An 18,902-nucleotide genomic window follows, 5' to 3' on the forward strand; every position below is an offset into this window, starting at 1 on the left:
GAGCCCACCGGAAGTCGTAAGCGGGGCAAGGGGGAAAGGGCAAGCGGAAGTGGCGGGGCCGCTTCTCAGCCAACCAGGCGGGAGGGGGCGCACTCGCGGCCTGGGGGCCGCAGCCAATCCGCGGGGCCCGTGCGCGGCGCTGGGCGGCCGCCATTTTGTGGGAGGGCGCGGGCGAAGGGCAGAGCGCGGCGGCGGGACGGCGGCGGCTGAGGTACCTCTGGGCGCCCGCGGGGACGGTGCCGGCGCGGCTGCGGGCCCTTGTCCGCGCCTCCTCCTGTAGGGCAGCGCCGCTGGGCGGGAAGGTGGCCTTGCTGCGGCGCCGAGCCGCGGCTCTCCCCCGGGGCGCCCGCGACCTTCAGCCTCCGCGTCGCTCCGCTCCGGGTACCCGGTGCCGCCGCGTCCCTGTCCCCCGACGCGAGCTGAGGCGAGGGAGCGCCGGGGTCGCGGCTGTCGGCGCCAGCCAGATGGGCCCGTCGTGTGTGCAGGGCTCGGGCGAGCGCCGGTGGCGGGGCAGCCGGTGGGGCAGGCCGGCCTCGGCAGGGCGCAGCGACGCCGCTCAAGGTTTTTGCATCGGTCAGGCGTCACAAAAGATGGCCTTGGCTTTCTGAGTCACGTATGGCAAATGTTCAGGGGGGTTGTTTCATTAAGATTTTTTGCTATATTACATAGTCAGTTCAGCTACAGGCACGATTATGCTCTGGGGATACATTACTGGATTGCGTTTGCCTAGGAGCTGTGTTAATGAATGCAGCACATGCTGTAGCAGTTTCATGTATTCCTCCTCTTCAGGGGTACTGGTTGCTACAGCATCTGCCTGGTTTGGTAGGTAACCATGTTGGATACTTGCTTCTTCACGGGTGAGTTACAAGACAAATAACAGATGTTTGTCTTAAATGTAAAACCTTATTAAACATACCCCCCCCCATATCTCTAAACATTAAGAGGGAAACCCCTTTTATTGTAAGGGTGATCAAACACTGGAACAGGTTCCCCAGAGTGGTTGTGGAGTCTCCATCTCTGAAGATACAAAAAACAGACTGGACATGTTCCTGAGTGACCTGCTGTAGCTGCCCCAGCTTTGAGCAGGTTGGATTTGGACGATGCAATCTCCGGAGGTGCCAATCTGAACCATTCAGTGAATCTGCAAGTGTGCTGCTGTGGCCATGCCAGGCTTTTGTATTAATGAACTTTATAGATCTGAAACTTTTGTCCAGACACAGACAAAATGCAAAAGTGTGCCTTCATGTAATTAGCATTTTTGTTGTTTGTGTGAATACACTTCTGAGGCTTTGTAGCTGGCTCAAGCCCTTGCTGGTGTAGCTGAAAAATAACTGGGGAAAAAAAAAGTATTGTTTTAATCTAGACCTGTGAATGCTAGGGTGGACAAGTAAGATGCAATAGAAATGTGCAGCTGACAACAGGACAGTTCACGTGTAACAATGCTTACACTTTAATATGGTGTAAAAGTTGTAAAGGGGCATTTAGTCACAAAACAGTGTAGTGGTCTAGTCTAAATCTTATTACCAAGTTTTTGAGTATGTAATTGAAGCTGTTTCTTAGCTGAACTAGTGAAGATTTATCTTAATTATGCATTTCAGATTCCTGAACCACTGGTAGAAATTTGTCTGTGTTGAACAGTTGTGTAGGCGCAGCCCTGGCAGGTCTCCTCTTTATAAGTGCTTTGAGGAATTTTCACTTCTATCATCATCCTGCCTTTTTTTTTTTTTCTTCATGTTTAAACTTGGTTGAATGAACTCTGAAAATTATAAATGGTCTTCCCTTCAGAACCCCTAATTTGCTTATCTGCTCTTCTGTCACCTGTTTGGTACCTTAAGATACAGTGCTCTGAATGTGCCTGCTCCTTTTGTATATCCACTGTCTGTTGAATGTCCTGAAAGCAGATTTAATAGCTGACAATGGAATGTAGTTCAATGTAGACATTAGGTTGATCTTCCTATTGATACTGTCCAACTGACTAAATTCGTTACCTGCATTGCTTGTTAGGACAAGCAGCCATGGCTGGCCATGACTCAGGAACTCAACACCAGTTCACTGGATTTCAGAAGTACTTCAATTCCTATACCATCACAGGCAGGAGGAATGTACGTATTACATATATTAACTTTTGCATTCTGGTATAATGGTATTTTCTGGGTTTTAGACTGAAGCTACAACTTAACTTTTATGTTTTCCAGTATGTAATAGCAACTTACACAAGTATTGCAATGCTCGTCTTGTATTTCAAGCTCAGACCTAAAAAGAAAACTCCTGCTGTGACAGATAAGTAAATGGTAAGTGTCTCATGTTCTTCCAGGACCAAAATGCCTCAATGCCAGCTCCGGAATAAAGTGACAAAGGGCAAGTTTCTAATAACACAATGTAATAGAGAGCGAAAGAAACACAGGCATGTGAACTTCATATTTATAGGGTTAAACCTCAACTAAACTATAACATCAGCTTATTTGGGGACAGTGTGAGTGAAGTAAGCTGTTAAATGGGGATGCAGAAAGTACAGGATACCGGTATTCTTTTTGTTCTTCTGACATGGTAAATGGGACTAGGGACAGCATGCAGGGAGGAAGGGTAAGCAAGGAAGGAGGAATGGAAGGATGTTGCGGCTGCGTATATCAAGCTTTGCCTACAGCTGTAAGGTGCCTCTGTTCTGCCCTTTTGCTGTGAAGTAGGGATAGCTTGCTTTGTTACTGAAATAATAATGTAGTACTTGAGGACTTAGTTGTATTGGAGAATTCTAAGCAGAGATTAGCGCAGTAAGTTAAAAGCTTCCTTTGAACAGAGTAAAGGAGCACCATACTGTGGAACCGTATATATTGCACACCTGATTATGCAAGGCCCATATTTGACTTGCTCTTGTATAGCAACAAGCAAGTACTACAAAATTCTGGAGTCACTTTCAAATACAGAATTTCCACTGAAATGGCATTTTGAAAAAACCGACAGGCTGTCCTTGTGGTCTTCAAAAAGGGGTAGAAAACAATAAGCTTGAGCATCATTGTTGTGTGTTAAAACACACGTGAGTCACTTCTTCCTGGGTGTGCTGAAATTTGCCTGTTTGTAACTGAAATTGATTGGGCTTAGGGAAGGGGGATGCTGATTAACTAGTACCACTGTGCAAGACTTGCTATGTTTGACCTCTCTTCTTTTAGCAGGTTGCTGGCATGTCGGAACCCCCAATCTGTGTCAATGTAATGCAAGCTGACCTGTTGTGGCTAATTAATTAATTACTTGTTTTATTGGAAATATGAAACGGTGCAAAAAAGCATAAATGGCGCTTCTCTTTTTTTCCTCTGTCAAAAATAAGTTACTTGTGGAGATGGAGTGGCTGATGCCTGTCATTACTATCTTAACGCTTCTGGTGTTAAAACACATCCTAAAGTGTTCTGAGCACCTGGTAGTAACCTAGGAAGGACATCAGCAGCGTGACCATAGTACCGGCATGGAGCTTACGGCTGATCAGAGCATTTCCACACTTCCATGTTAGTGGGTAACAGTAACCTTACATGGTTTGCAGTTACCTGGTTTCTGCCATTTTTTGCATTCCAAGCTAGAGCTTACATGGAAACCGTAACTTCACTTGTTATTAATACAATGCAGATTGCAGCTTCTGCCTCAATGGTCTGTATTTTGCATAGAACTTGTTTTATTTGATGGAATACCTCCTGAAATAGACTGACCAAATTAGGGTATCTGAGGTTTGTTGTTTTTTTTTTAACTGGCCTTTCTTGCAGAGGTAACTGCCAGAAAGAAAATGGCTTGCTTTGCTGATGTTCTCGTAACTCTGCATGTTCATAAGCAGTAACTTCAGTAGTTCAGTGCTTATTTTTCCTGAAGACAGCCTTTTAAACAATGAGGTGTTCCTACCTCTGTTAAGATAGATGCAGCCCCTGCCCAACCCTGAAACTTGCCTATCACATTTTTCCACAGCGTCTTTCTAGCTCAGTTAAAACTTGGTACCTTCTTTACATGTTACATTAGTGTTCATGTGTGAATGTGAGTCTCTGGCACTGAGCATCTTGGAAGGGTGTCAGCACCAGGGGCTGAACTTGAGACTTCTGACACAAAAGCATGCAAGTATACTTCTCAAACTGAGGGCAGTAGGCATTGTTGCTGGAAAAAATGAGAAATTACAGGGTCTCTGTGCTCTCTCCCTCTAGAGCATGTATTAAAGGCATCTGTACATGCTCAACCTCCTGAATAAATGTAATTATCTTCTTCTATGAGTGAGTTTGTATGAATGGCCTTGCCTGTATAGAACTTTCCAGATGATTAATGGCTTTTTTAACAGTTTAATAGATCTGGTTAGCTAGGACCCATCACTTTTACTGTTAGAATGAGATTTACCTGAAAAGGTTAGTCATCAACTTAACTGTTCTGAATTTGTTCCTCCTAGCAGTGTCAACAGTTACAAGCACTGCTGTTGCTTCCATTGCAGCCATCAAGGGAAGAAAATACCTTCATGTAACACAAACACAAACTGTGGTTTTAGTATTTATTATAATATCAAAAGTATAAAACTGTACAAAATACAAAGGCAGAATGTGGCAGTGTTTTCTCTAAACCATCAAGCCTGTACATGCTTTGTTTTAGGTAACCTGGTTTATTCACCTTAATTTTATTTAAATCCAAATGGTCATACCAAGAACTAGGACATTTTGTTGAGGTATCATTACACACAAAAAAATCCATAATAACTAAGTTTTAACCTTTTTTTTTTTAAAGAAAATTTCCAGGTGAGCTTCCTAATAAATTTTTCACCCCTTATTTTGATGTAGAATGTCTGTAATATATCTTTACTCCAGGGATAAGAGAAGAAATACTTTTCCATTTACCTTAGTAATGTCAAGGGTTATTTTCACTAGAAAGCCAGCAAGTTATTCAAGTGTCCAAGCCCTTACTGGAAAGTAACGAGGACCACAAAACAGATTTCCCTGTATATATTTAAAAAAAAAAAAAAAAAAAAAAAACCCAAACCACAGCAAACTAGGCCTGCCCTTTGGTGGTGGTTTCAGTTCAAAGACCCAGAAAGAAGTTACACTTCCCAGCATTTTGCATGTTTTACTCTCCCCTAGAAATAAAGCACTGAGCTTTATTGGTTGTCCAGGAGGACTTCCTGGAGTACAGCGGGTTTATGGGTGGAAATTCTTCCTTCAGCAGACAAGCTGGCCTTTCAAAAGCAAATTAATAATACACTTAGGACTGATTAATCCTTTTACGCTGCAATAACATTTCAATTTCTTGGCTAGTACATTTTCATATATTAAACCTTATACAGAAAGGACAGGTTTTTAAAGTTTTTTAGATCTAATAAAACGTAAAAGGGTTTAAGTCCAACTTTTTAATAATGGGTATTTCAGTTGTGCCTTAGTCATTTTCGCGCCCACACACACACCCCCTTTTTTTTTCATACAATAAAGTATGAAAGTAAATAAACTTCACATTGCACTTCTGGTTGCTTATCACAGTTAATAGCATTGGCTACCTGTGAAAACAGCAAGTTCTGCCTTTTTGATACCTCAAAAGAGCACAGGAGTTTGAAATCTTTTCAGGACTTGGTACTCTGATGCATAAAACCCAAACATGTAACTTAGCAGCAGTTCCCCACAAGCCTCTGCCTGTAGGACCTGCTCTCTCAATGCCCTCTTTGTTGCTGATACTCTCACCATAACTGTTGCCCAGCCAAGGCTACAGTGAATTAAACTACATTCTTCTTTTCTGAAACTCAACAGTTTTTGCTTGTGTTTGAGATTGATCAAACATTTGTTAACCATAAATTAAGTGCTTTAAAAAAAAACAATCATTTGAGAACATATACCAAGGCTGTTAACTTTCCACAAGTTTCAGCAGAGCTCAATAGCATCTCTGAGAGGAGACAGCCATTTTCATATACATATGTATATATATTTTTTATCAAAAGCACCATGAAAATTCCTTGTTTTACAGCCATGATGTCTTGTCATTCAAACTGTGGATAAATCTGAAATAGTAGAACTGAGAAATGCCGGTTGCATTAGTCTACACAGTTTTGTTTTCCCTGCAACGGACTAGTTGCCTGTACAGACATTCCTCCTCGTCTCACATCTGAAGGTCACCACTGCAATGACTTGGCACAGTCAGTCTTGCGGCTTCCTGATTTACTGTGAACTGTAGGCTCCTGCAGCCAGCAGCAAGTTTCTGCGTGTAAAATGGAGGTGTACAACTGGGGTGGATTTGGTCATGTATGTACCTAGTAACAAGTCCTGTGAATTTTCAGGCAAGTTTATGTGTCCAGTGGCTGTTGTAAAGTCATCGGTTTCTAAATCTTCAAATGCCTTCACAGCATCCCACAGACGAACTGTGTTATCCATTGAACCTAAAAAGAACAACAGTTAAAAGTCTTATATTCATAACAAAGGTATATTAAAAAGTTACTGGGGAGCAAGTTAACAAACTAAAGCTCAAAAAGCAGGTTTGCTTATCACTGTACACTTATGCCCTCATCCTGCAAGGAAGCAGACTTTAATGAGCCTCTCATATACTGAATGCACACATAAAAGTTCCCAGGATTTCAGTTTTCGTGTGATGTAACCTGAACGTCCTGTGGATAAAGCACAAACAACTACTTTCAAAACACAAGGGTATGGATCATGTCACCTAGCACTGAAAAAGTAGGACCATCCTGTGGGCTAGTGTCGCAGCACTCTCCAAACTAGGCAGCTGCAACAAGGTCTTTTGCTCTCAACGACTTAACAGAACCAGCCACAGCTGCACGGGGTCTACATCGGCCAACCCACCGCCCCTGAAGCCAGCCCACAGCTGTGTATTATCAGTGCTAATTAACCCAGCTGCATTCCTCTACAATTCCCCTCCCACCCACCCCCTCTTTTTTTTTTTTTTTTAACATTTCATATCTTATGTTTCTAACAATCATTACAACCTTTTTACAAATAAACTTTTCATATAGTCCGGACAACTTGTCCCTAAATTCATATACATATTCCTTCACTTTTATCTTGGGCTTTTCATCTACTGCAGGTAGATCACATTTCTTCTTATCTGCTTTTTTGGCATCTGGGATTTTGTTTTCTTCAGAGGGGGGTTCTGATGAACTTATAGTGCCTTGTCCTTTCACCTCTTGGGTCACACTTGACAGTAAGCTGAGTGAACTTTCAGCAGCAGCAGATCTAGAATACAGCACTAACACATCATTCTGTGTCCTGAAAAACTTAACATCTTTGTGGTCACCCATTTCTTCTTCAACTGGAGACACCTTCAACACCGGCAAGACTACTACCAGGCAGAGCAGCAGCCGCAGCTGCGGGAGCTACCCATGGCACCACACTGCTCCCGCACCTTCCCCCGGCACAGCCATCATCACTGGCTGGCCGAACCCGCTCTGGACCCGCCGCCACTGTGGCTGCTGCCACATCTGGCCGTGTACTCTGCCGCTATTGCCCATTGCCCTCAGTCTCTTAACTCCACAGCAGTCAGGCTTCCTTCTGTTTAATCCCAACGGCTCACCTTTACCAGTGTCTGATCCAGATCTCCAGGCTCTTCCCACCTATCTCAACGTGATCTGGACTGCAGGCTATTCCCACCTGTCTCTGCTTCATTGGGTGCTGCCATCACCGTTCAAAACTTCAAACATCCCTTGGCACAGCCATCACCGCTGTCGCCACTCATTACACTTAGTCTCATAATCTGAAGGGCCTCACACAGGACACCAGTTGTTGCAGCACTCTCAAAACTAGCCAGCTGCAGCAAGGTCTTTTACCATCACATACCGAAATACTCTTCATGCCAGTCCCTCTGCGGCCTTCTCCTTGTTCCTCCTCAAGTCTTCATTGGCTGTTCAACCTCTTAACAGAACCAGCCACAGCTGCACCGTGTCTACATTGGCCAACCCACCACCCCTGAAGCCAGCCCACAGCTGTATATTATCAATGTTAATTAACCCAGCTCCATCCCTCTACAGGCTAGAAGCCAGTTTCAGGAAATGTTTATGATTCCAGGTTGCATAATATCAGTTTCTTTGCTGATTCAGGGAAGATTGCAGAATTTTGCAAGCCCAGTAGCCTGTGCTTTAACTGGAGCACTAGCAGATAAGTTTAGGTAACCACCAAGCACCTGTATCTTGTCAGTTAGCTTTCACTCCTGCAGTAGTGGCTCACCAGGAATTATCACTGCACTCATTCAGGAACATGCTACTACATAAAACTAAAATATTCCTAACCTCATTTCATAAGGAAATTACCCTGATATAATTACAGCGTCTGTCCATCATTTCTTCTGTCAGTAACTTGAACTTGTTGCCTAATTTCAACCAGTTAACAGAACAAGTTTTGGGTTCATTAAGTTCCTATACATTTTAAGAAAACTATTCATTAAACACGGGGAGACAAAGTTTTGCACCTCCATGAAGGGAAAACTGGCAAAGGATCTCTGCTATATTAGACAGCAGAGAATCCATGAGGACAGACAGGAAAAATAAGCAGGCTTCACAAGTTCTGTTGCTTATAGACCTAACTGTCAATATTACATGCACATTTCAATAAATCTACCATGAATAGTAAGGGTGTAGATAACATCTTCTTTTGTATCACTGCCTCTCTCTTCTTTTGAGCCCTCCTGCGTGTCACACTCCCTTTCCAGTATCCTGCACCCTCTAGTCCAGCCACTTTGTCTGCCCTAAAGTTACTTCTAACTTCAGATTCCCCCCCGCCAACAGTGTACACAATCCCAACCTTCACTGTTGTCTAACTGCATAACACCTTTCCTTCAGTTCCTGGAAGAGCGAGGGGTCATACTTCACAGTCCAGCGAAGTACTCTCTTTGTACCAGCAGTTTTAAGTTGCTATTTTTGCTAAGCAAATGATTCTACTTTGTCTTCCTCAATTTAAAGAGCCAATTACATCATTCTCCTTCAGACTTACAGAACACAACAGAAACGTCACTTTTTCCAGTGGCTTTTACCTGATGCTAGAATCTCCCCATCTCTACTGAATCTGAGTGCATAGATAGTGTCAGTGTGCCCCTTCAATTCTCCAACCATCAAGCCATGTCCAATATCCCACAGCAGAACTCTTCCATCTGTTGCTCCAGTAGCCAGGAATCGTCCATTAGGAGAAAATGCCAGTGAATGGATTGGTCCCTAAAAGAGACATTTGCAGGGAGAGGGACACACAACCAAAAAAGTTAATTAAGTCTAATCACATTCAGTCAGCCAAGCTGTATTTGTTCTGAACACTGCTCTTCAGATTCTCGTCACAAAAATAAAATCACCTTCACACTGCGAGTGATATGCCTTTACCTTATGTCCAGTGAATATTCTTACACAATTCCCATTCAAAACATCCCAGAGCCGTATAGTCCTGTCTGCTGAGCCTGTGGCAATATAGTTGGAGTTTGGATGAAATCGGGTACACGTCACATCAGCAAGATGGCCAGCAAATATCCGTAAAGGCTGGTAGTGATCTGTTGCCCACAGACTGAAAATAAAAGTTTTATTAATAAAAAGAACCCTAATGAAGTTCAGCATCTGCAACTGTTGGAACAGGTCCAGAGAAGGGCCACAAAACCAATCAAAGGGCTGGAGCACCTCTCCTATGAAGACTGAGAGAGTTGGGGTTGTTAAACCTCAGAGTTGCCTTCCAGCGCCTAGAAGGGGCTTATGAAAAAGATGGGGACAAACTTTTTAGCAGGGCCTGTAGGGATAGGACAAAATGTAATGATTTTAAACTTGAAGAGGGTAGATTTATACCAGATAGGAATCCAGGAGGAATTTATTTCTTTTACAGTAAGGGTGGTGAAACACTGGAACAGGTTGCCCAGAGAGGTGGTAGACGCCCCACCCCTGGAAACATTCAAGGCCTGGTTGCATGGGGCTCTGGTCTAGCTGAAGACATCTCTGCTTACTGCAAGGAGGCTGAACTAGATGACCTTTAAAGGTCCCTTCCAACTCACACTATTCTATGATCTGCTGCACAATGAGGAATAAAATTAAGTAATTATGCAGTGGTTTCCTAATGGTCAGTTTATGGAATTAACAGGATCTGTTTTGGAAAAGTATACTTTTTCAGAAGGGAGAAATAATTAACATTCTGCCAAGTTGTTAAAAAACTGGAAGAGAATACTTCTAATCAGATGGTCACATAAGAGGACACCATTTCTTTAGTTGTCAGATAATCTGATGTGTGTTGAAAAGTAAAAAACCCACTACATAAACACATGTGTTCAGTATTTTAATGAACATGAAATAAATTTTATTTCCAGTAATAGGATTGGTTAGAGTATATCAGCTAATCACTTTCAGAGTTAATCCACCACAAATTGACTCAGACAAGCAAAAAATCCATCCAGTTTCTTACCGAGCCACTCTGTCATGTCCCCCTGACACAAAGTAATAACCATAAGGAGAGAATTGTGTATCCCATACTGGATAGTTGTGTCCTTTATATCCCACCAAACATGTGAATGTTTGGAGACTCCACAATCTGACAGTGCCATCCTCAGAACAGGACAACAGATAGTTCCTGTCACAGGAGAAAATACAACATATTACATATTGAACTTACATGTGGACTGTATAACCATTGAGACATCTATGATAAGAAAAACTGTTCACTGAGCAGCATCTGTTTAGCACATCACATGTAAGTCACCGTTTTAGTGGAGTAAACAACAATAAGCAATTCCAGCACAGAATCCAGTCCTAACCCCTTATGCAAAAAAGAGAGATGATTGGATGTTGATGACTAATTCTGCTGACACAGCAATACTGAGAAGAGGAAAAAAAATACTAAAAACCCCTTAGAGCAGGCTTTTACTCAGGAATTCCAGTTATATGAAAAAAATTACTAGTAAACTGCTATGCTATGTTATTAAAAAACAAATCTTTTAGTATAACTAAAAAAATTTCAGGATTTATTGAAAGAGAATTCATATCATGTTCACAGTCTCAATTCATAATTTAGAGACTATATTTATGTTCCACACAGAGTTTACTTCTCAGCTGTGTTTCTGTGATCACTGTTTCCTGACTAGACACATGCAAAAGCAAAACTTTAGACATTTAAACCTCCTTTCTACTGTCTAGGCTTTCAAAATTACATAATGGTTTTAAATGTCTTATTTTAAAGATACTATTCCATATGTTTTGGAAATAAAAGTCTCAACAGAATATGAGAAACCTGAAGTCCAATAATATGCCACTCAGCCTGGTTTTATGTTTTGCAGCGCTGTAAGTGAAATCAATGCTGCAGTATTTTTCGCCCCTACAATCCAGTTAGTTAAACCCTAGCTTAAACTACAGTTTGAAAAAAAGCTGTTCTATTTTGCCATATAAGACCTGAACCTCAAAAAAGGTGCTGGCATCCTCAGCTCCAGTTGATTTCAGTAATAGCTGACAGTATTCAACACCCATAGCATCAAGGGCACTTACATTTGTACACAGTTTCCTACAAGCTGCATAAAAAAGAATTGCTTTAACCTTCTGGAAAAAGCTGCATTAAGAACATGTTTGTGCTCAGTAGCATATAATTAAAACTCAAAACAAGCAAACTAGTTAGCTCGTAAACTTGTTTTACCTATCAGGACTGAAGCTGGTGCCATAGACAGGTCCACTGTGACCATATAAAATCTTCAACTCACTTGCTGTTTTTTCATCCATGATCCTCTCCAAGACATCGTCCGATTCTTTGTCGATGAGACTGAGGTCTGCAATATTTCACAGTTCATGTACCATAACAATTATCAGGAGTTCAAAGATAAATGCCACGAACAGGAAAACAATATTGTCTCTAAAAGAGGCAAGTACGATGTGAACACGACAAAGTACCTGGGAACTGGTAAGTTTGAAATATACAATGGCATTTAAAATATTTTTTACCATCATAAAAGTGGAAAATAATGCTTTGTATAAATTATCATTTTCTTAGGTCTTCACTGATACACGTTATTTTTCATACATATATTTTTCAGCCTCCAAACACAACATCATCTTCGTGACAGAGATGCCAAATTTACATGCCTTTTTCAAGGAAGTTAATATGCCACAAACACGCTTTGCAGGCATGTTTTGACAGCTGCACACTACATACAACTTAAGTCTGTAGGCTACTATTCACTGAACGTCATGACCACATCTCAGTTAAATATCAAGATTAAGAAACATTTGCATGGTATCTAGCTTCAACCGCAACATATTGTCCCATAGCTCAACACCTACACAAATTCATGGAAACCAGGCTTCTTTAATTCTGCTGTTTATGTAAGATTCTCCTCCACCCTCCTCCAAGTTCCCTCCTACAACTTCCCCCAGAGTATCTCTAGTCTCTCCCCTAAATCACCTAAACCCAATTGTCTACTACACCCTGTAGTTACCATCCAGTTAAGCAGCAAGATGGCTTAGCAAGTTCTAAGCTCTGTGGACTGACCATCTCACAGCAGGTGTACACAACAATTTCTCATTCCTTTAAAAATGTTTTAATGGCAGTATATAAGATGCGATGATACATCTGTACACAAACTGTTTCTTCAAAGTCAAAGCATCTAACCACTAAATACAACTCTCCTGCCACAGACATCTTTCTCTGTTCACAAAAAACACAGCTGTCACAAGTAATGCATGCTCATATTAAGTGATATTGTCTTAATTACCTGCTGCTGTTTTCACACTACGTAGCTTTTTCGGAGTCACAGACCACACTCTGACAGTAGAGTCAGCAAAGCCTCCTACAATCATGCTGGAGTCATCTGTAATATCCACCGCAGTCAGACCCTACACACAAAATACCCACTTGTATTGTCTGTATCTTTTGTGATGCATTTCAAATATTACAAAGTCCTAAGCACTAATAAGAAAATAAATTTGACTTATTTACAACATAAGTGGGAATTTTTCTAGGATAGACATAGAATCATTTAGGTTGGAAAAGACCTCTGAGGCCATCAAGTCCAACCGTTAACCCAGGACTGCGAAGTCCATCACTAAACCACGTCCCTAAGCACTACATCTATGTGTTTTTTAAATACCTCCAGGGATGGTGATTCCACCATCTCCCTGGGCGGACACAAACACACAGAAATTCTTACACCATTAAAAATAAAGCTGTATAAATGAAGCACAGTCAATACTGACTAAACAGTACCGTTTTCCAGTTTTGCACTGAAACACATTTACTGCATTCTGTAGAATACACTGAGGGCCCCACAGGAAAAGAAAAAGAAGGAATTATAGCAAAATCAGAGCAAAACAAAGGAACATGGAAATTATGTAGTTTAAGAAGTCTTTAAAGAGAATTTTGAACATTTTGGAACAAACTTTGCAATGCTTATTCCAATTACTCCAATAACCCTTCTCTGCCAATGCTGTTAAGTCTTCTTTCTTTATTAAGAGTGATGTTTACAATTTTTGATTCCCTTTTCCTAATCACCCAAACTCTTTTTTACCAACCTGGTAAGCATTAAGGAACGTGTAGAAACAGATGGAGGGCAGACACTCTGGGCCAAGACGCACACGCCTTGCAGCTTCCTTCATATTCATTACTTTATCCAGTTTGTCAGAGTCTTTCAGTTCAGGCAGAGGAATTCTACAAGAAGCATGTGTTTTTACAGACTAAAAGCACCATCCATACTGTTTATCTCAACAAAGCAAGCAAAACCTTTGCATGCAAACCTATGCCTCAATATTCAAATGTGAAACAAGAATTAGAAAAAAAATTAAAGACTATGTAGAAGATTAAGTGATGAGAATAAGAGCCAGTAGCTTTAAAGCAGTGGAACAAGGTAAATTAATATGACGTGGAAAGATTAGTGGGTAACTGAGTCAAAATTTTATCAAGGGAAACACAGACTGACTAGAAGGGCAAAGACAGGGTTATATGCTAAGCTTTCCATTACCTCCCTTGGAAGTCTTACAACTAAAGCTGTGTACAGCTGAACTGGCCAAAACGTTAAGAATGTCACATGAACAGCAATGCAGATTTGGCATGACAATACTGGATTTAACGAGACCTCTACACACTGTTCCCTTGGTACCTGTTTTGGGGAGGAGCATTAGGGTCTTGTTTTTTACTTTTTGACCCTACACTATCTTTCCTAGGTTTTTTCTTCTTTGGCTTTCCTTCCTCATTTTCTCCTTCTTCATCTTCATCATCCAAAGGCACATCAAACTCTGGTTCCTTCAGTAAGCCAAAGAAAACCTGCAAGCCAATAAAATACACAAGCCAAAATAGTATTTGCTGTTCTTCCTGAAAACTAATTTTTTAAATGGAAACTTTTCAATGTAATAGTCTGAGCAACAGAGCTGCCGCTTTAAAACTGCTATGTTTAATATTACCACATACATTGCTGGTAAGCCCATAACAAGTGTAGTACACATTCTGCTGTTCTCCCCAGCAATTGATCTGGACAACTGTAAGTTCTCCCACCATCTCTTAGCACCTCCTTAAAGCAGAACCCCTACAGCTTACATAACTTATGTGTATAATGGTGCAGTACCACACTGTCAAGATCTACACAAACAGCCCTCGCAGTAACTGGCAGTAAGAATTACATCTGTTTTACAAAAGACAAAGCCAAGTAGTCAAATGTCCATTTTAAAACCACAGAGCAATTCATGAGTGAGTTAAAGTTTAGTTCAGTGGATCAACTACAGGGTTGTCACTCAAAGGAGTTCAACAGTTTCTTCTACCAGACAGTGACACATCATCATCTCTCTACTCCTGCCAACAACCATTTGAACAGTTCTCTTCCTTTGTTCTGTTCATGCTGTCTTTTACGACCTCAAGTGACAACTGTCAGTCTACACTAATGTATCTTCCTGAAAAACGAGGTAGAATTGTTCAGTTACAGAAGTGCAACAATCTTTGCCTACCTTTGCTTTATTAGCCTCTCGTTTTGCCTCTCCAGCCAAGCTTCCAACCATAGCATCTATCTGTTGTTTACTGCGAGGCATTCCATCAAAGATGTCAATGTAAAGATGTTCCTGAACAATGTTCCAGATCTGATTGTTCTGCTTTTCCTGAAGATGCCTCTTCAAGAGCTGGTAAGAGTCACGTGAAATACGCAGCACAAACTTGCTTGTTCGGAAATCCAGCATGGTCTCGTTACCTTTCATATGTTCTTTTTTAGTTAAGCTAGATAACACACGCAGGTCATCCTGGTAATAGCACTCTTGATCCCCATGAAATCTATTGAAAATTTAAGATATGATAAAAGATTTATTACAAAAACATTATTTCTTAACTGCAACACTTACTTATGTTAACATGAAACATATATGCAATGACCTTTTAGAAGCTACTGACCACACATGGGATTAGTTTTCTGCTGAAATAAATTTCATCCTGGGGAAGATAAAAAGTGACTTACTGTATACAGTAAGAGCATTCAACAGTTAAAAAACAAGACAAAAAGAACACAGAACTGGAACCTGACAGAATTTCATACACCCAAAGGGTTCTCACCTGAAGTAAACAGTTACACTAACAAGCTAATTTACAGAAATAAACCCTTAATTTGTTGTATCATAAAGTACAGGGCATTTTTTAATTTAATTATGCAAGACTGCTTGGATGCATTTCTATCTGGTTCATATAATGAACATTCACATTTCACAGTGTATGTTTCTCGCTCTCTACTTGCATTATATAATAGCTAACATATATCTAGAGTTTCCCATTTTTACTCAAGCCATGTTACAAAATCATTGTGGCAAGTAATGTTTTAACTATTTACAGAACCATTTTTGCTGATCATATTGGAAGGTGACAAAATTATCCTCCTGAACTGAAATATTTCATAATTAGTTTGAACCCAGAAAATAAATTATATTTAATTTTCTTCTCAAATTATAAAGAAATGAAACATAGTAAGAGCACTACAAATTGTAGATTAGACCTAAATTAATTCCTTTAATCTCATCTGAAGAATTTCAATATATATGATATAACATTAGCAAATACTTACAGCACATATTACTTTGGCATCCCAGAGCAATTTTACAGTGCTAAAAAATGACCCCACAATCTTTCCCTAAAGAAGAAGCATTGATACTTTTGCAGCAAGGAGCCCATCAGCTCACCATAAGGACTATTTAAAATCTGCCTATTGACAGATAAAAGCATGTAGTCCGCGCATCTTTCTAACACAGGAGATTTGAAAAGGATTTAAGAACAGTTACTGTAATCCCTGGCACCATTACTTCAGATTCCAAATATCTTCAGCATTAGGGAAGAACAATAGTATGTACATATATATACACACACGCCTACAGTACTACGGTTGATAGATTTAATCAAAGTAGAAACACAACATAATGCAAATTCACAAATGAAAATTAAATTACCTTTCAAAAAAAGACTTTGCTTCACTCTCATGTTGATTGTAGACCAATTCCAAGTACATGTGTACAAAGAGAGGATAAAACAGCTGAGACAATTCTGCTCTATGACAGTCCAGGGAACACTCAATGAAGTGTTTTAATCCACTGTAGTATTCCTCATACAGCGTCGGGTCCCCCTGTTGGTTGTAGGCAGACAACACTGCACTCACATCTGGCTGATCTTCCACAACAACGCCTCTTTCAACTGCAAAAGCATTAGCATATAACAACAGCTTGCAAAACAGTCTTAAAAATCGAGCAAATATAAAATGGCTAACAACTCCAGCGGTAAGGTGAGGCACCTGAGCAAAACATGACCCCAAGTCTTGTCCTTGTTCAGCATTAAGTTTAAATGATAAAAATGAGAGGATGGTAGCCCATTATAGTCCAGCAGCCAATTCCTAGGACCTTTAGTCTTTTTTTTTGCACTTTCCCTGCCAACAGTTGCTTGTAAGGTATTTAACATAATGCCTAATTCAGCTAGGATGATCATCAGTGCATTAGAAAGTGTAAAGGAAGAAGCCACTAACATCTCCAAAATAAGTTATCTTTACCGCTAAGGCTAGAAACTCTTAAATGTGGAACAGAATCTTTCTAAGCCTGCAAGATATATCCAGCATAATTACTTTGTTTTCAGTAAACAAGCAAAATTCATCAAGTTCAACAATTCATTAAGACCACTACACAACAGTAACAGGGCAGTGGCTTTTTGTCACTTGCTAATACTTCAAGAGCTTTGTTCTACATAACAGTCATTAAAAACTTTCATTGTTTTATCTTCCATATAAAAAGTTGTATCAGGTGATAGTAGCCACAAGCTGACTTTACCCTATACATTCACTGGAACTCAGACATATCCATTCATGATACTGTTCCATTAAAGCTGCCCCACAGAACACCTTAATTAAAAATACGTAAGATTCAAATTATACAAAGGACATTTCAAGTACCCAGCAACTCAGTCCAGAAACGTATAAAAGCCTCCTCTACAAACATCCTATGACTCTTTCTTCAAAATGCAGCCTGTACATCAGGCCTCTGTTCTCATCCCTGTGAGCACACCTTGGACCATCATCTCTAACTACAAAGAAAACGGAGCTATGCCGTTAACTGAGAAAGGACACAAAGCCAAGGGGAAGCACCTTTCTGACAGCGCTCCCTGTGAACACGCCAGGTACCCCACCTTTGGTCCGTTGCTCCAAGAGGGCCACCCCGAGGAGACTCCGATCTCTTCCCGAGTTGTGTGAGGGAATGACACCCAGGGGTCCCCCCAGCATGCCAGGGCACGCCCTCATCTGCCGTCCCAGGGAGGCACGACCCGACACCGACCCTTGCGCCCCGGTCACGGAGAGCCTCCGAGGCTGCGAGAGGCACAAGGGTCCCCCACGGCCAGGGGTCCCTCCGGGAGGGGGCGGCCTCTCGCCCTGGGCAGCGACCCCGCCATCCCCGCGAGGGCCTCACCTTTCCCCGGCGGCACCGCGGCGACCGCCGCCACCCCGGGGCTGGAAGACGCGACGGTGGCGACGGTGCCTCCTATCGGGATAGCGGCGGCGGCGGTGACCCGGCTGAGCAGCGCCTCGCCGCCAGCGGAGTCCGCATCGCCGCCCGGTCCCAAAAGCCCGGCGCCGGCGGGGCTGAGGGCAGCGGCACCGAGGTCATCTCCGAGCAGGCGGGCTTCGCGGCGCAGGATCTCCTCGGACTCGCGGAGGTTGCTGCGCCGCAGGAACTGCAGCACGGCCACCAGCGTCTGCCGGTCCAGCGCCGCCGGGGAGGCGGCCGGGCCCGCTGCCGCAGGCTTAGGGGGCGCCGCCTCCCCACCGCTCCCCGCCGCCTCCCCCTCAACCGCCGGGGCCGGGGGAGCGGCGGGAGCGGCGGCAGCAGCGACTGGAGGAGCAGCAGGAGGCTGCGGCGGCGTCCCCGCGTCAGGGTCCGGCTTTACCACTACAACCTCCGCCGGCTCCTCATGCAGTGCCGCCATCTTGCATCGCCCTCCATTCGCCGGCGGCAGGTAGTCACCGTCAGGCGCGGACGGCCTTGCGACAGTCAGAGCAAAGAGCGGGTACTGCTGCCGCTGCTTGCCTAAGTACTCGCGACTTCGTTTTGCGACGCCGACGCCGCCTGCAGCGCTTTACGGCAGCGGGGGTGGTACGGGTCTGGGGGAGTGATTGTGAGGTAGCCACTGTGCTGTGGGCGTCCTGGCACTACATAAGCATAATTTTAGGTAATGACTGTGCGGATAGGAACCGTGGAGCTTAGCAGTGCTTGCGGCGTGCGTGTGCGAGAAACCTCATTCAGAAATGGATCGATTTGGTGTTAATTAACTACCGGTGCTCTTGTTAGAGTAGACCGAGGAGAGCCTTGGGACTGTATGTCGTTAGGGGCTGTACTCCGAATTAATTACAGTTGGGTCGCCTCGTTTTCCAGGTGCCTTTGATACCTGATACTGCTTCTTGTGTTAGTGTGTTGTAAATACAGAAGTGTTGATATTGCAGAATGAAAACCTTATTTTGAATGAAGCCGGTAT

General features: G+C 42.4%; 2 protein-coding genes across 2 annotated transcripts; one reads left to right on the top strand and one right to left on the bottom strand.

The window, feature by feature from the left end:
* The first annotated feature begins 71 nt into the window (after positions 1-71).
* Positions 72-3,284, top strand: ATP5MK (ATP synthase membrane subunit k). Its single transcript, XM_055720142.1, has 4 exons — positions 72-211; positions 2,005-2,102; positions 2,196-2,291; positions 3,165-3,284. The coding sequence occupies exons 2-3, from the start codon at positions 2,016-2,018 to the stop codon at positions 2,286-2,288; spliced, it is 180 nt and encodes a 59-aa protein (XP_055576117.1). The 5' UTR covers positions 72-211; positions 2,005-2,015; the 3' UTR covers positions 2,289-2,291; positions 3,165-3,284.
* A 1,209-nt stretch (positions 3,285-4,493) lies between these two features.
* On the bottom strand, positions 4,494-18,426 carry TAF5 (TATA-box binding protein associated factor 5). The gene is made up of 11 exons (XM_005437267.4): positions 17,840-18,426; positions 16,343-16,583; positions 14,870-15,185; positions 14,032-14,195; positions 13,448-13,583; positions 12,652-12,772; positions 11,580-11,709; positions 10,362-10,526; positions 9,305-9,482; positions 8,968-9,145; positions 4,494-6,367 (listed from the first exon to the last, which is right to left on the bottom strand). Exons 1-11 carry the CDS (start codon positions 18,354-18,356, stop codon positions 6,150-6,152), a joined length of 2,364 nt encoding a protein of 787 aa, XP_005437324.3. The 5' UTR covers positions 18,357-18,426; the 3' UTR covers positions 4,494-6,149.
* Positions 18,427-18,902: the final 476 nt, after the last annotated feature.

This window comes from Falco cherrug, chromosome 9, assembly GCF_023634085.1.
Source record: "Falco cherrug isolate bFalChe1 chromosome 9, bFalChe1.pri, whole genome shotgun sequence".
Taxonomy (NCBI): Eukaryota; Metazoa; Chordata; class Aves; order Falconiformes; family Falconidae; genus Falco; species Falco cherrug.

Excerpts from the sequence above, each read along its gene's own strand:
- ATP5MK (XM_055720142.1), top strand. The coding sequence starts at position 2,016 with ATGGCTGGCCATGACTCAGGAACTCAACACCAGTTCACTGGATTTCAG. Across the intron at positions 2,103-2,195 it reads CCATCACAGGCAGGAGGAAT|TATGTAATAGCAACTTACAC; the intron begins GTACGTATTACA and ends TATGTTTTCCAG.
- TAF5 (XM_005437267.4), bottom strand. The coding sequence starts at position 18,356 with ATGGCGGCACTGCATGAGGAGCCGGCGGAGGTTGTAGTGGTAAAGCCG. Across the intron at positions 11,710-12,651 it reads TAGTGTGAAAACAGCAGCAG|ACCTCAGTCTCATCGACAAA; the intron begins GTAATTAAGACA and ends GAAATATTGCAG. Across the intron at positions 6,368-8,967 it reads TGGGGAGATTCTAGCATCAG|GTTCAATGGATAACACAGTT; the intron begins GTAAAAGCCACT and ends TGTTCTTTTTAG.